The sequence below is a fragment of the Coloeus monedula genome (assembly GCF_965178545.1).
Source record: "Coloeus monedula genome assembly, chromosome: 4".
Taxonomy (NCBI): Eukaryota; Metazoa; Chordata; class Aves; order Passeriformes; family Corvidae; genus Coloeus; species Coloeus monedula.
Genome location: NC_138784.1, coordinates 43,831,592 through 43,847,824, shown reverse-complemented (window position 1 = coordinate 43,847,824; position 16,233 = coordinate 43,831,592). Strand labels below are relative to the sequence as shown.

Genomic DNA, 16,233 nt, shown 5'->3' with positions numbered 1-16,233 from the left:
CTAGTGTGTGGTTTGCTGCAAGAGAAGCATGAAGCACAGCTTTTCAGCTAACAACTCAGCAACTGCACTGGGCAGACGGAAAGAAGATATGAAGTTCATTTTAATTTATGCCCTGTGAAACCTCCCGTATTTTGTATGTGGGTTTATTTCACACAGACTACAACCTTTTGGACTATTTATCTTGATTTTATGTAATAAAGTTGCATTTATACTTCTGTCTACTGTATATAAAGATATAATATGGCAGTAGGTATATCAAACACAGACATACAGAGAACTTGAGGGGGTGGTTTGGCTCTCTTAATGCCAGCACGGCCTTATTCAGCCCTCTGTGTAATTCAGCCCAGCTCACTGTTTTAACAACACAGCATTGCAACCCTCCCCTCTTCCTGTCTTCCTTGTCCACATCCCAGGAGGTTTTGGTGGCCACTAGGGCATGACAAGAAAGGTTATAAAGACAAGGCAATGCTATTGCTTCCAGAGCTGAATGAGCCTAAAGCCTGTTAAGTGCTTTTGCCACGTAAGCCTCTATTTTTCCAAATGGAAAAACAGGGGGAGCAGAGGGAAGTAGAAAAGGCAAGCTCATGCCCAGCTAGATCTAGCTGCATTTTTTTCAGTTAACTTCGTTTCTTCTTTTCATTTCAAAAGAATTATGAAATGCTACTGCTGTCCAAAAATACTGAACTAGGCCTTGACATATGTACCACCCACAAAGTTACATTTGGACTCAGGATCAACATTTTGGAAAACTGGGCCAAATCGCACCAGGAGCCAAAAGAGATGTCAGAACAAAAGAACTAGGACTGACATGATGTTACTCATATGCTAACTGGAATCTGCTCTAAATTCATGGTGAAAAAATAACCAAGAGCTACTAAATGCACAACACAATCTACAGAAGAAGTTTCTTACAGTGCTGAGGTCATTAGCAGTGCTTTAGCGCTCTTTAAATAAAAGATTATCAAAGTTACCTACATATTGCTGGGTCAGAACTTGAAAAACCAGTCAGCTCCCATATGCAAATTTAAGAGCCAAAATCCTAGATAATGTCTTACATGTGTTATGAGTTCTCCTGCCATATAAGTTGTTCTTAAAATTGGCCTTCTGAAAGCACATTCAAATTCACATAAGAGCAAAAGTTCATGACTAAAACCAAAATCCACATTCCAGTTCATTTCATGGCAAACTGTGTAAGGTTACTGGTCATGAAAAGCATTGTGTTGGCATCCCCAGGCACAACAGATGGTGTTGAAAACACAATCTATCTCTACCCTGACCTGGAAGGTTCAGTTTTGTGCATGACAGGGGAATCCAGACTCTGTGTTCTGCTTTTTCATGGCACTTGGCTTTAGAAAGTTTGTCTGTGTTTCACATCTCTGCTTGTGACACCTAATAGTAAACTGAGAATTAAACCTAAGGAAGAGCAAAGAAAATCATCATCAAAGGGCTTTAGCTTGAAGCATAGAATAAACCTACTTCTGGCAAGCAACCAAGAGAAAGCACTACTGCTTCACAGAAGTCCTAGTTCATACTGAGTACAAGGCTAAAGGCATCTCGGAGACAGGTCTGTAGATTGTGTGTATTTCTAGCACTGCTTTGCTACCACTCTAAAAAACCCCAAACCTAGGGTATCCCCATACACCCTCCACCTGCCCCTACTCTCGTCCCCACCCAAAATAACCCAACTCACAACAAAACTACCCCAGATATCCAAACAACCTCCTTCTCAAGGTCAACTTTCTTTGGTCATACCAACAGAAAATCACATATTAATATCTGAGCAACACAAAACTTTCTTTTTTTTTCCCTCCCACACAAGTAATCAGTGGAATGGAGCTCACCCTTTGGGTAACAGCTTAAATCACCAGTCCAAAAGGAACTGTTCATCTGTACTGTCTGTTGAACTACAGGTATCTAACCAGTGTAAAGAGCATGCTTACTATCAAGAAGATGTGCAGTGCAGGTTAGGCACAGAGCCACTGAAAATTATACAACTTATGTCTCAACTCAGCCATAATCTTAAAAATGTCCTTACACTTGTGCTTCTGCAGAGTCAGGATCTTTAAATCCAGACAGCACTGTCTGATACTAAGTACCCTCTAGATAGGTTAGCTCTGAAGTTCAGTGTTTTGGTATCTTTCCCCTATTGCTCATCTGACACACAGTTTAATGAAACAAAATTACAATAAACAAAGATAATTAAAGCACACAAACTATAGCAGTGTTTGTTAAGAGAAAAGATGATGGCAAAGCCAAATCAATTAAAGACTGATGTACAAGCACATGTGCACAAAACTGTTTTTAGGGGAAGATCTACCCTAACCAAGATAATCTCACAGGCCTTCTTTCAAGTAAAGAGGAAAACACACAAGTTTTAAAACACTCATTATTACCAGAAAATTCAGAAACACCTTTTTATGAACCTGAAAGTATATAATGCTTCATTTTGTAAATCCCAGTTCTGTCTACCAATCTACAAATCAAAAAAATATAAAGTATCTCAGCTTGACTTGTACACATATATGATCTCTGGTTTGGTCAAATCAGACTAGTTTGTGAGCCTTGGACTTCCAGGGAGCCTTCACTGCTGTGTACAGTCCTAAGACGGAGTCTGGACTTCGGAGAGCACCAGCACCATATATTCCTGTGGAAGTAATTCCTAAGCAAAATGAACTATCCATCTTGGCCAGCCTAGTTTAAAGACTCAAGCACCAGAATCTTTTCAGGCATTTCCTGGAATGTGGCTGACTTTTTAGTCTATTCACCTCTAATGGAGCATTAAAAGAAAGTGGTAGAAGAAAAGTTAGGGACAGGATTGTCAAGCATCTCAAGTATTTAGAGAAGTCCTTGACCAAAAAAGGATAAATCAGGGAAAAAAATTATGAAGATATTTAAAAGCAATCTCCCTTACTGCTTTTGTGCTCAGGAGGCTGGGAGGGACAGAGCAAGAGTATTGCAAGTGCTCTCATTCACAGCTTGTGAGCTGTTGAGCTTCCACTAGTGAGTGACAGAACCTGTGTGCAGATACTGCAGCTGCACATCAAGCAGGTTCACCTTCTACAACAGACTCAGCAGGCTGAGTCTTTCTTTTTTTCCCCCAGTGAACTTGCTGCCTTAAACACTTCTTAAAATTTCATTTCTTCTACTCTTAAAAGACAAACAGGAAGGTTTGTCAGCAGTTTACTCTGGAGATAGAGGGGTAAGGGAAGTGGGCTGTTAACACTCTATGGGCTGAGTGCACTGGAGCGCACTCTGATGGACAGAAACACCATTTGTAAATTTGTATTTTGCCGTATTTCTTGTTAAAAGGATGTTTTGAGGCAGATGGGAGAAAGGCTGCGTGTTAAATTCACAGTGCCTGCTCCACACTTGCTAGCTGGGATCCTCTGGAAGCAAAGGAAAGTGGTATTAAGACAGATTGACAAAGCAAATTCTTCTGGGAAAGATCTCTGCAGTGCAGGATGGAGGAGGCAGTGAGACAGCAAACAGAGACCTCACCAATCCACAGCAGTGCTCAAACTCCTCCAAGGAGCAAGAGGCCTTCTCTCAGCCAGAAGCAGAGCCATAAATCAATCTTGGGTAACAAGGGAAAGAAAGAGAACTTCTACGGACCCAGCTGAAGTTATGTCAAATTTGTGCAGATGGGGAAGCCAGAGAAAGCATGAGTGTGGAAAGAGACTTCACCTTATCAGAAAGAAGGGCTGTTTTTGCTTGGGTATTCAGATTGAAGATTATCTCATTCCAGTTTAGTTTCCTTCTGATGAAACAGAGTGGGACCCTTTTGTTTGCCCTTGCATTTGTGGCCCCTGATTCCACACCAAGGCAAAGCCCAAGTGGAGAGGCACAGCCATGTAGGGACAGCTCTTAGATGCACTGCTTCCAGAAGGAGATGCTCTTGTAGGACTTGACTCAGACCAACCTCACGCTTATCATTCTCATTTGGCCCCATAGAGGTTGTCTACAAAGAGCTTTACTCCAGACTTAACCTTTCTCTTTTGTTGCAGCAGTATTATTTTCCTGTTTCTGCTTTCTCCTGCCCCAAAGACACTGGCTCAGCTCCTATGGCATGTGCACACTTGGGGGAAAGAGCCATTCATCACTGTCAGGAGACGTGCTGTACACAGCCGGTCAGCTCTCACCTCCCGCTGCTCCTGCAGCGAGGGCTGCAAATCTTGAAAAGATGCATAACATGCACATTGCAAACAGCCATTCATCATCACAGAGCTGTGCCCCCCGACACCCAGGCACAGCCCAGCAAGCTGCTCTAGCTGTGTGCACCTCCCGCTCCCTGCCACCTTGCAGCGAGACACAAGAGCACAGACACAGAAAGCAAGGCAAGTGACTGCGGATGATGGTTTCTGCTGCAAAAATTATATCCTCTCTCTCCTCCAGAAAGGCCCAGTGCTGCAAAGGTGCCCCATAATCATTAAATTATGAAAATGTAAGTTGCTGGAAGGAAATTAATATCAGGCATGACTGGGGAAAAGGTTGCTTTCTCATGAAGTAATTATGAAATTAAAATTTGATCTCTCCCTGGCGATTGTACAAAGGATACGGCTGAGGTCTCAAACACAACAATACAGCCAGGATTTCAGCAGAAGAAGCACACAATGTTTCACTAGACAAAAAAGCTCAATTAAAAAGAATGGGGGAAGGATAATTTTTTGTAAATTACATGATTTTGGCTAAAAGGCACAATCAAGCAGGTTAGAGCACAGGGTTTGCAGACTTCCAATTACTTTTTACAAGTTGGAATCAAGCTGTTAGGAAATGCAGCTTATCTGAATAAGACTAATAATGCTAAGCTAATTAGACCCTCAGGCATTAGCCAGCAGATAAATTCAGGCCAAAAAGAGGGACACTGTCACTTTAAATACTGCCTTGGGATCGGTGGAAAAGCTAATGAGGAGTGTCAGTTGGGGCTGTTTTATTAGGTGGTTCTCTAGAGACTATAGCCTGAGGTTTCTGTAGCAGGGCTTCGGCGCTTGATTCAATAAATCAATTTATATTAAAGGAGGGTGCAACACAGGCGCCAGCTCCATAAAGCATTTCTGTGGCATTTCTCAATCTGCTCAGGCACTCCTTGGGCAGGCTACCTGAATGTGCTGTCAAAGGACATTGAGCCCAGCAATAAAGAATAAGATAGCGGCTGCACTGGCAATATTTGTTCAAATCAGCTCACACATTACCAAGCAAAACATGTACATTGGCTCTCACTGGGGTATTCTGGATCCCCAATAAGTGATTAATGAGAGCCTGGTTTTTGTGAGCTGGAGTCTGAACCGCAGACGGCAAGGCAGGCTGCACAATGAAAGCAAAAGGCATCCATCCCAAACAAAATAAAACGGCTTGAAAAGTGAAGTTGCTTTTTTAATCAGATGCTTAGAGGCTGAAAGACATTCCCTGTTGGAAAGAAAAGGGCGAACGCAGAGTAGGCTGGCAGCTTTCCAGGCAGTGGGCAATATTGACTCTAGAATAAAATGGGTTTTGCTTAGCGCTTGCCTCAGGGCACCAGCCTCCCAGCTTTGGAATAAATCATGAGGGCGGGCGATTCCCCAGCACGGGCTGACCCTCGGGAGCTGACCCTGTGTGCCACAGCACCCCCTCACCAGACATATGGACACGGAGCTGGCAAGGGCTCCACTGCTGCTGCAAAGATGGTGCACTCAGAGTCAGTGCCCAATTCCCCTGTTCACTGCCTCCTTGGGCTGCAGCCCATGGTGTATGGTGGGTACCACACTGCCTCAGACCATTTCTGATGGGGTGCAGTTCAGCTCTGCTGTTTGGCTCTGCCTCTCCTGGAGGGCAAAGGAAGCAACCAACAAATAGGTCAAAAAATATACTTGTTATCTAGATCTCTTTTGCCATGCTAAAATCAAGTCAAAAAGCTTAAGTTGAGAGCTGGAAACAAGCCTTTAAAGAACTCCACTTCAATGCAAGCAGTAGAAAAGCCACTGTTTTTGTTCCAAGGACGAGCAGAAAATTAATTTTGAAACCACCAAAGTTGATGGCAATTGGTAGTGCCTTCTGGATGTCTTTGGTTAAGCACAGCGCTGTACTGCTACTCCAGCCCCATGGAAGGCTGAGGGGGGAACTCTGGAAGGAGCCACAGTGAAGGACACAGCCAGTCAGAAATGCAAGTTTGGAAAGGTTATCGGATATAGTCAAAGTAAAGTCCTTCAAAATTGTTCACAGTGGATGTACAAGTGAGGGAAATCTGACCAACTGTGTCTTAACTTTAAAAGGCAGAGACAGAGAACACTAATTCTGTGCAGTCCTTTAAAGGAGCAGCTATCACCAGGCCTGCTGTTTACCCCCACTATATTGTCATTTCAGGTAACTTGCCCCCCTTTTTAGCACTGACCACTCTCTGCTTACATGGCCCCTGAGTCTTTCCTGATGCTTCTGTTGCCAGAACTTGCCAAAGTCACCAGGACACCTCTCTCCGATACAAGTTTAACCTCTACAAGCCATGGGCTTGAAAACCCCAGCCCAGAGACCCAGCTGTGAAAGACTGTCAGTAACACAAATATCTGCCAGCAAATTATGGCTGGAGACAGCTTGAAAGCTTGTTCAGCAGGACACACTGCTCTTAAGATGCCTCGCCAGCTACAGTACATGTTTTGCAATAGTTGTTCAACCACAACACACATGGGGCAAGGGTGCAGGAAGGGCAGCTCATGGTCAGCTCTCACCAGTGTGGGATTTATTTTAGGTATATTTAATACAGCATTATTTCTCATTGCAATTGCCACTGCAAAGAAAGGAGAAAGGGTAGGAGTGCTGGAGCGAGAAGGGAAAGGCTGGTCTCAAAGCAGTAACAGGCAGCTTGGACTAGTGATGCGGTACACATTGCTGGATCAGTGGCTGTCCTAATGCTGTGGGGAAACTTGGCAGCTGTGCTACCACTGTGGGCTGTGGAGACAAAGCCAGTGTGGAAACTTCACATTAAAAAAAAAAAAAAAAAAGAAAGAAAAAGCAGAAAGAAAAAATAAAGGGCCAAATGCATTATAACAGACCCAAAGACAATAATCTTTTGTAATCTAAACAAGCTGGGCAAGCCAAGCCATTGTTGAGAATCTGAAAAGCTCCGGAGCAAGGGAGGAGGATAAAAATGAAGAAAAAAAAAAAGTCATACAGCTTCTAATAGAAAACACAAAAAGTATGCTGAATTGTAAAATAAAACAGTTTGTGTTCCTGAAGAAACATCAAAGCAGAGAGTGTTCTACATTCTCTCACTAAAGGATTCAGTAATTATGTATAAGAGTGGCTATTTCTTCCTACTATCACCTGCACCTCTCTACGTGTATGTGCAAATGTCAACACACAGTGAGGTTAGTGACCAAAAAACAACTCAGACAATTGATCATCTGCATTGTATGTGATAAAAGTTCAGCAGCATTTTAGTGTATCAAGCTCTGGCTGGCCAAAGCACCATATGACATTTTCAAGAAAAGGAATATATATGCTAATTTATTCTCCATGATAGATAGTGTCCTTAGAAACAAATGCAAAACAGACATGTCCTCAGCCACTGTGTCCTGATGCATCAGTTGAATCCAGGAATTAGAAAGAAAATAGAAGCAAAATCCTTGAAGTGGAAAACAACCACTAAGAAACCTCTGCAGCCTCAAACCGTCACCTCTGAGGGGCCACCAAACTGGAAATTGAATGTCTTGTCCACAATCTCAACCATTAAAATTGACCCAGACTCTTAGATAAACAGAAACTGATTGCTTCTCCTCTGCCTAGGAGATCACTGCACACAATTCAATGGATAAGAAACACCTTGGGCAAAACCTTGCGAAAAGAAATGGATCCTTATTTAGAAGGGCTCTGTTTTACACAAATGTATGGCAATAGAGCAATTTCCTCATCATTTTATTGTCCCGAGGCAACCAAAGAGGTAACTGATGCACTAGTTGTGCAATATGGAGCAGATAAAAGACTCCAATTCTTTTATTAGGACAAAAATGTAGGCCCCATTTTTCACTTCCATCCAGAAGTCAAAAGGAACAGCAGGGAGAGGCAGCCTCATCACAGTCTCCACATGCTTCTGCTTGGCACAGGTCATCTTTTTCTGGGACAATACTGTGATGAATTCAGACCTGAATTTTCAAGTCATAGTTCAAGCATTTATTCCAGAACAACTGCTTACAGCTAAGTCTATTTGTACTGAACTGGTGACAATTTTTGCACTGACCATATTAGAATCTCTAACTGGATCAACATGTGTTCTAGACTTGAGGAAATTCAGAAAATCAACTGGAAAACAACTGTCTTCTCCTCTCTGCTATATGCTAGAGCTAAGAGAGTTCACAAACCAGTACTGAAAAGCAACACATTGAATCAAATCTGCCAATTTGAATTATCAAAGCTCTTCTACCTTACTCATTATTCTACATTTAGAATTTCTGTTCCTTTTTCTAATGCCAAACATTATTAGCTATGTAATAACCATTTTGGATAAGGTAAAGTGCTATGCACACATTCACAAGTGAGGTAGAAACTAATATACAGAATTATCTCTTCACTTAACTTTTAAACTTTCCAATGCTGTACAAATCTCAACATTCTGCTGGTGATTTGGACTGGAAAAATTATTGTAGTAAGCAAAACTTCCACTAAGTTTTTTTGACGTTTCATTTGGAACTTCTAGTGTGCATAAATAGTTATTTTTTCCTCTTCATGCTTTACTTTGTATTTATCAAAACCAAATTTGATCACTGTGATGTCCATTTGCATTAATCACCTAATTCTTTTGCAGTACTTCATGGTCATTCTTGTTTAACAAGAAAAGAGCTGTGGTGTCAAGTGCCAATGCTACAACTTCAACCATTCCAACCTCATTTCCTTTCCAGACCACTAACCAACCAGGGAAATGCAAAACAGCTCCCATGAACCTGAAGAAACTCTCTCTGCCTTCCAACCATGATGACAGAAATCTGTTCTTGCCCTCCTCTCAGGAAGTTCCTATGATACTTCTGTAGCTCTTCCCCACATGTTTGTCCTCCCAATTGGCATGTCACATCTTGAAAAAGAGCTTTTGGAAGTCTACACGAAACCATTCTTTACTGATGCCTCCAGAGACATCTGGGAGTTTAACAAAAAAATCTTTCTTTTGCAGAAACTTGGAGAGTGTCTCATGATCTTCCAAATGTTTTGCTGTCTAAGTCCTCGGATGATCCAATGTTCTCATTCTGTTCCTATTCTTTTGCTCATGCCTGTAGCCTTTTTAAAATGTGAAGTCATCATTCTCAGGGTGAAACTGCATATTCTACTAGCAGCTGTTCAAGATGACAGACAATGATGGTTATTCTCAGATTTACATGTTCTGCACAAACACTTCAGATTATACTAAACTTAGATCATTATTCTGCCATTAAAACATCGTTATGTTTATGGTCCATAAAGCATGGAACAAATCAAAAGTTATGTAGAGCTGTAGCTGTATGTGAGCATCCAGGCTTCCCAACCTAAAACAGGCTTTATTTTTTAACCCTTCTGTTCATTCTCTTCCTGAAAGGACATTTACTACAGACACTAAAACATAAATGTCATGGAAATGAAGACCATTTGCATATATTGGGCTTTTGACTTTATAGGTCACGCACAAAACTCACAACAGCAAAGATTAGGGCTTCTCCAAGGAGCCTCTTGAACCAACAAAAAACAATGAAGACATTTAGCCAGAAACAAAAAATCCACATAATTCTTTCTGTCTTTGCTTCTTTAAGTCCATGCTGTTCATTCAAGCCTTTTCATTTTAGGCTGGTTCAGATAGGCCCATGTCTAAAACAATTCCTCAAGGGATATCCAAATCAAGAGCCAGCTGCACTGGAGTAGGGAGGCAGCTCTTCCCTTCTGCAAGCTTTCCTCGGCATGTGAAGGTATGATGGCCCAATGTCTTGGTTTAAAAGACAAATGTCTGACCCACTGATCCAGAATTCATAAAAAGCTACTTCCAAGATAGGAAAATTGTTTACCTTTCAGGAAGATCCCCTGGCACATCTTCCCCTTTATATGCTTGCTCTGCTTTGAGTGCTCACACGTTAAAATGAAACAAGGTCCTGGCTCTGGAGGGAGGTTAACTAATTTAAAAGATTGTCTTCTAGAAGAAAGATACATCTGAAAGAAGGAAATGCCTTTTCTCATAGTACACAGGGGTACACCTCCATGTTTGATGCAGCTTACACTAATCTAAGACAGGTACGAAGCAGGCATTGCTGGGGAGAAGGCTGACCCCATGCTGAGAAGGACACATTCTTACCAGCCAGTCATGTTGAAGTCACGGTACAGCATCCTCTTCCCAACTTCCTTGCGCTGCACCCTCCGTGGAAACTCTAAATGTGTGAATTCATTTCCCAGCAAGTGGGGCTGCATGTAAGCCTGCGGGCAGAAATCAAACCACAGATACCACATAAAACAAGACATCATCTATTTTTAATGAGACAGTATTACCATCCCTTCCTGGTCCCTTCCCACACAAATTCCACCCCCTCCTCTACCCTTCTTTTTAAATAAGGAAGATTATGTGCTCCATTTCAACAAACAATGCACATACACCATTTTTGACCGTGCCTGATATCCAGCAGCAGCCTTTTAGGGAGCAGGCCTCTTGCCCTCAAAATTCTTCATTTCTTCTCCCTGCTCCTCAAGATTTGGGATCTCTAAACCACACTTCATCCATTGACCCTGAAAGAGTCTGCAGAGCTTTGTAAAACAGAACACATGCCCTTTTGTAAGTCAGCAAGAGGGAAAGGAATGATCAAATACAAAACCATGGAGAGACTTGGAGGGATGAGTGTGCAGTGAAGCTCAAGCTTTTTGATTCCTAGTTCAGCTATGCCAACAACACAGAAAACCTAACATTGCTACCACACTTTGTCACCACCTCAAGACAAATGCACCCCATCACACAACACTGCAAATAAACACAAGCTACAGAGCCATTTATTTTCTTGTTTTTGAAAAACTACTTCCTTCATGCAAAACAGACTTCTATAAAAGCAGCAGCAGTTTTGTGTCATTACTGCAACTAAGGTCTTTGATGGTTGTACTGCTCAAATGCTGCTCATGTCCTTTCTGGTGCACTGCTCTGCAGATGCTGAGAGGCCTCTTTGCCAGAGCTGTCCCTCTGGCTCACGTTCTCCAAAGCTGACCATAGTTGAGAGCATCACGAGGCTCTTCATCCACGGTATAAATTTTTGGGCTGAATTTATACATGAGCACTTGACATGATAGGTTAATCCTAAACATACTCTGTTTCTTCTTTTTGAAATAAATCTCACTCCTTTTTCTTTAGTACTCAAATAAACAAGCCTTTCTCCCTCTGTCTGCAAAGCTGCGTTGTGAACGAGCTCTTATGAAAGACAGTCAAATTGGCTAGGGAACCGAAAAAAGTTGCAATTCTTAACCTTTTGCAGATAACTCTTTTTCCTTATCCAGCCAGTTGAGGCAATAAAGTCTGCCTTATCTTCAGCAGCAGCTGCCATCAAGGAAGACGAAATGAGCTGGGGTTTAGTTTGTGTGTATGTCATAAATCTAGTGCTCATCAATGGTAAGCAGGAAGCACTGGAAGCCCTCATTGATCTACCTGGCATCTGTCATGCAGATAGTTCACAATAAAATATTTCCTGCATTTAAGAGTTGAGCCTGCTCCCGCTCAATTTAATAGGAGCTCTATCAGGCTCAGCACATCACAATGCTAACTTGCTATCGGCTTGTCCCTGTTCCCATCGCCAGACATCCTTCCAGAAAACACCTCAAGCTTGGTTGAAACAGGACTGAGGAAGGTTGCTGTGTGTAGCAAACAAGATTGGATTCTGCTTTCAAGAGATGGTTTTCAAGCATCCAAGCGTGATCTTGACATCGTGATCCTTTCCTGGAATAGGAACTCCATCAAATTCTCTCTGTGTACAGTTAAGGCAATTACATTTTTTTTCCTGCAGTCTACAGTCAGCCAAGGTCCCCTTCTCCACCCAACTACTGTTCTCAAGGACCCTCTAATTGGATCCCTCTCCTCATTACAGAAATGGTTGAGAAGCAGTAGTGACTTTTGAGAGGTTCAGCAGTATTAGTCCACATGAAGTTTTTCATACTTACAGAACTTCTTCATTCAAAGGTACACGTAAGCTTTTTATTTTATTTATTTTCATTGCAGTTGCAAAAAGGATGGAAAATTCCTAATGATTTGATGTATCACAACATATGAACGACACTTGTTTATATGACAACAAACAGCTGGATTTTTTTGGTATTTTTAAAATTTTTTCTAGTCTATGACATTGTAAACAATTAAGTCAGTCTGCTTTGAAAGTGCAGTTCAGTTCACTTTTAAAAATGCACAGCCTACCTTGATTAAAACATTACAAACCAGTACCAGCTAAAGACTGTTGCCTGCCTACAAAACAAGGTCATACTTAAAGAAAAAAACCATCACACCTGATACCAACATGAAGTTACCTAACCTTCAGATTGTGAGATTATTCACCAGTCTGGATCAGAGGTCCAGAAGAAAAACATTATAGAGGTTTTTAGCATTTTTAACTTAAAAACAAGAATTTCCTTTATTGTAAAGGTAGCGATCAGGAGAGACTGCACTGCATAAAGATGTACTCAGATGGAAAGTCTGAGGTCACAACTGAAATAAGATTAATAAAGCTGGCACCGTTACCAGTGGACTGCTAATGTTCAAATAAGACTTCTCTTCCGCAGCCAAGCCTCAATGCTTGATTTATAATCCAGGGATCTTAACTTGATTCTAATATTTTTGGCATCAGTAAAACAGAGGGAAAAGAGCAATTTGGAAGCTTCTGGTGTTCTGTGATCTGAATTCTTATGTGAAGAAATGGGGATTTTTGTTGTGCTTTGCTTTGCTTTTTAATTTTCCATATTTTTTACCATTTTTTAAAAAGTTATTTTTGATGCTTCACGGGTAATTCTACACAGAGAAGAATGTTCCACTATAAAATTCAGCTGCAACATCCAGTTGGGTTTGTTGAGAACTGTTCTTCATTTACAAGGTGGGGCTCTCCTCCCCAGCTCAAAAAAACCATGCTGGGCAGCAGAACCAGAAAGTAAATACAAAGCAACACTTTGAAAATCTACAGATCTTTCAAATAGATATACAAGCAGACACCATAAAATGATGAATCCCCTCAAGTGATCAAACAAGAAACAAAAATGGTAAGTGAACCGACCACCAAAATTTCACCTGTGATGATGCAACATATTTTCCATTTTTTAATTTGTTTAGTCTCGATTTGCAAGAACCTCAGATCAGAAACACCACTCAGAGAACCTGAAATTTAACAAATAGTGTAACTATCAAACAATTTCTATATCCTTAAAAGGTATGTTCAGACAACATTGTTATTCTGTGTTATGGAACTGGAACATTTTTTGTGTTTTCTGCTTCAGAAGCTATTTGAGCTTTTTGGCATAAACCTGGCATAGTCCGCATCGTGTGTTTTTGGTACTCTGCCATTCTATGGTGTATTTTGTGGCTGAATGCATTGCATTCAAAATTAGTTATTTAAAATGGACTCCACTCAAGGAAATATTAGTCATGGTTCTTTAAAAAGGCCATTTATTTCCTGCTATGTTTCCTGATGATTAGAAGAGCAAACATGAAATTAAGATAAACCTAGACTTACACATTAGCACGCTAGTTAATTAGGTGGCAGGAAACACTGCATGTATCTCATCTGTACCTCAGTAAGGCCTGCCAATGCCTTTTCCAGCTCCTTCAGTAGGCACTGCACTGGAATGTTGCTGGCACTAGTGGTTTCACTGTGTTCTGTGTTATTTTCAGAACTGCTGCTTTCCCCTACACGAACTACATCTTACAACTTCATACTTTTATCATATCATGCCCTTTTCTCCAAAAGGATATTCTACTACAAGGGACTACTGCTCTCAACAGCATGCGCAGCCCAACGCACCCGGAAGTTTTGCAGATGACTCAGCCATTTTCATAGGACACATTTAAACCAAAGAGAGATTAAAACTAAAGGATGTGGTGGTAAAAGGAAGGAAAAGAATAGAAGCCAAATCCGTCCCTTGATTGGTCTCTTATCTTGTGAAAGGCCCAGACCCTTTCCATAGAACCACACATCTCTTTTACCACAGCATCATGCACTCTGTCAGATGGTTGAAGCAATCCTACTCTGGGTGATACAGGGAGCCACAAACAGTAAGAGAATTACATCTTGACTGACTTGTAATTGAAGTGCTGACTGGACATTTAGGAGATCTAGGTGCATTTCCTCTTCAGGCTCAGGTTTTGCAGGCATCCTTCAGCAGGTGAGTTAGTATCACTTTTATCCTCACCTGAGCAACAAAGTAAGAATAGATCCCCTTTGAGCCCATGACTATCTGGGCTCATGAACCGTTGTCTGAATGGTTACAAACACAAAGATAATCTGTGGTCACTGTCACTGGTGGCCACCTAGTCTCTACTAGCAGTGACACCTGCACTGGCAGCAGTGGTGCACCATTTCTGGTGAACTTTTGAGGGGCTGTTTGGCTGCAGTCATGAAGATGCTACAAACACCACACTGACCTCACGTGACATCTCAGAAGTGCAACTTCAGTAACTAGTAGAAATACACCCACCTGCAGTATGCTCAATTCACCATTCATTTTAAACACATTTTCCAAGAGAATAAGTAACAACATCGATCCTATTTACTGTTGCAATTTAGACTATCATGACTGAATTAATAGTCTCCTCAGAAGATGAAAGGAAAATTGCTTCTGGCTGTCATTGCCTGCACAACTGCTGAATGTACCAGAGCAGTTCCCAGGCAATACTGGATTGTTTTTCCCTTCAAGATACACTGATATGGTAAGCCAGGACTTTTCCCAAGTGCTGTGTGGAGCTCTCCTGCTACAGTGCTAAAAGCAAAAGAGAGACAGAAATTCAAAAAAAAGGAGGCTTTTGAATGCCCACCAGTGGAAGGGAAGCGCCATGGTGCACTGAACCTCTACAGAAGCCGAAGGACCAAGGGAATACTGGTGCAAAGCTTTCACACTTTACATCTTAAGAAGTGCTCTCTGACTGAAGGATTGATTGCCTTCTGCAATACTCTCAACAAGCTGCCTGACACAGAAGTCTGTCTCTGCCATACAGCCTGCCTGAAGTCTGCAGCTGTATGCTGCCTGCCCTCCTATGGAGTGATGACCATGCTCAGAGCTGCTTCAAAGTCAGAACAACTGGATAGTCAACTTTTTCTTTTCAGGTTTCCATGCCAGAGGCCTACTGCCAAGGCCATTCTTGGATGCATGTCAATAAACCTGCCAGGACAGGAAAAACATTGGCTTCCCTCCCCTCTCAGTTACTCTATCAGTACTAGCTGAAGCACAGTTTTGTCTAAGACTAGATTGGAGGACTTCATATAAAGAAACTCACATGACCTGAACAACTCATTATCCCATGGATTTCTTTCCACACAGAAATTAAGGCTCAGAAAAGAGGGCCTAAAAGAACATCCTGTGTGACTGAAGCAATCAACAGGCACTAAAGGCAGAGGAAAGCTCCTTCATCCTGACTGCACCAACAGCGTCTGCTGCACAGGGAACAGCCTGCAGGCTGTAAATCCATACCGTCCCTTTGCTTGTGCAGTAACTTCCTCATAGCGAGCAGTATCTTTGCATTTACCAAGTAGAATATTAATGCTAAAGTGATTAAATTATTTTCTTCCTATTGTGCAGGAACAGCAGCGCACCATGTTTGAAACAAAGAAACTCAGCTTTAACTGCAAATAAGAAGATACACTCAAAGTAAATAACTTTCAGACAGGAACAACAGACGAGAGATGTTGATGGTAGAATAATAGACTGATAGCAGAACCTGGGGACCGACAAGCGAGTAAGAGGAATTATTTGGGATCTAATCAGCAAGACAGATGCAAACTTTGGAGTGTAATGCTTATGCCAACCTTGCAAGAAATTTGGGGTAATCTTCTTTTTTTTAAACACTAAAAATCTTGCTTAGGGAGTGTTATGTTTGAAATGATCTGTAATTTTGTTTCATGCTCTTGCTGTCTTGCATGTATTCTCTTCGAACGTGATACCCATAGACCTGGCATATTTGTTACATACAGAATTAAAATAGACAAACAAAGGTAAAGGAATTTTCCACAGGAAACAGCAGAAATGTTTTTCAGATCAGCTACTGGTTTCAAATATAAGCCAGAAAGCACATCAAAAGAGAAAAAAAACCCCTTG

The 16,233-nt window shown here is 41.5% G+C and overlaps 1 protein-coding gene across 1 annotated transcript in view; it reads right to left on the bottom strand.

Moving 5' to 3' along the window:
* The window catches only part of PPM1H (protein phosphatase, Mg2+/Mn2+ dependent 1H), a gene marked incomplete at its 5' end in the record, with an annotated part of 136,408 nt that overhangs the window by 19,749 nt on the left and 100,426 nt on the right, over positions 1 to 16,233 (bottom strand). Inside the window, one exon of the mRNA XM_082279557.1 lies at positions 10,271 to 10,389. Within this exon, the coding sequence (XP_082135683.1) occupies positions 10,271 to 10,389 (119 nt within the window). The remainder of the gene's footprint in view (positions 1 to 10,270; positions 10,390 to 16,233) is intronic.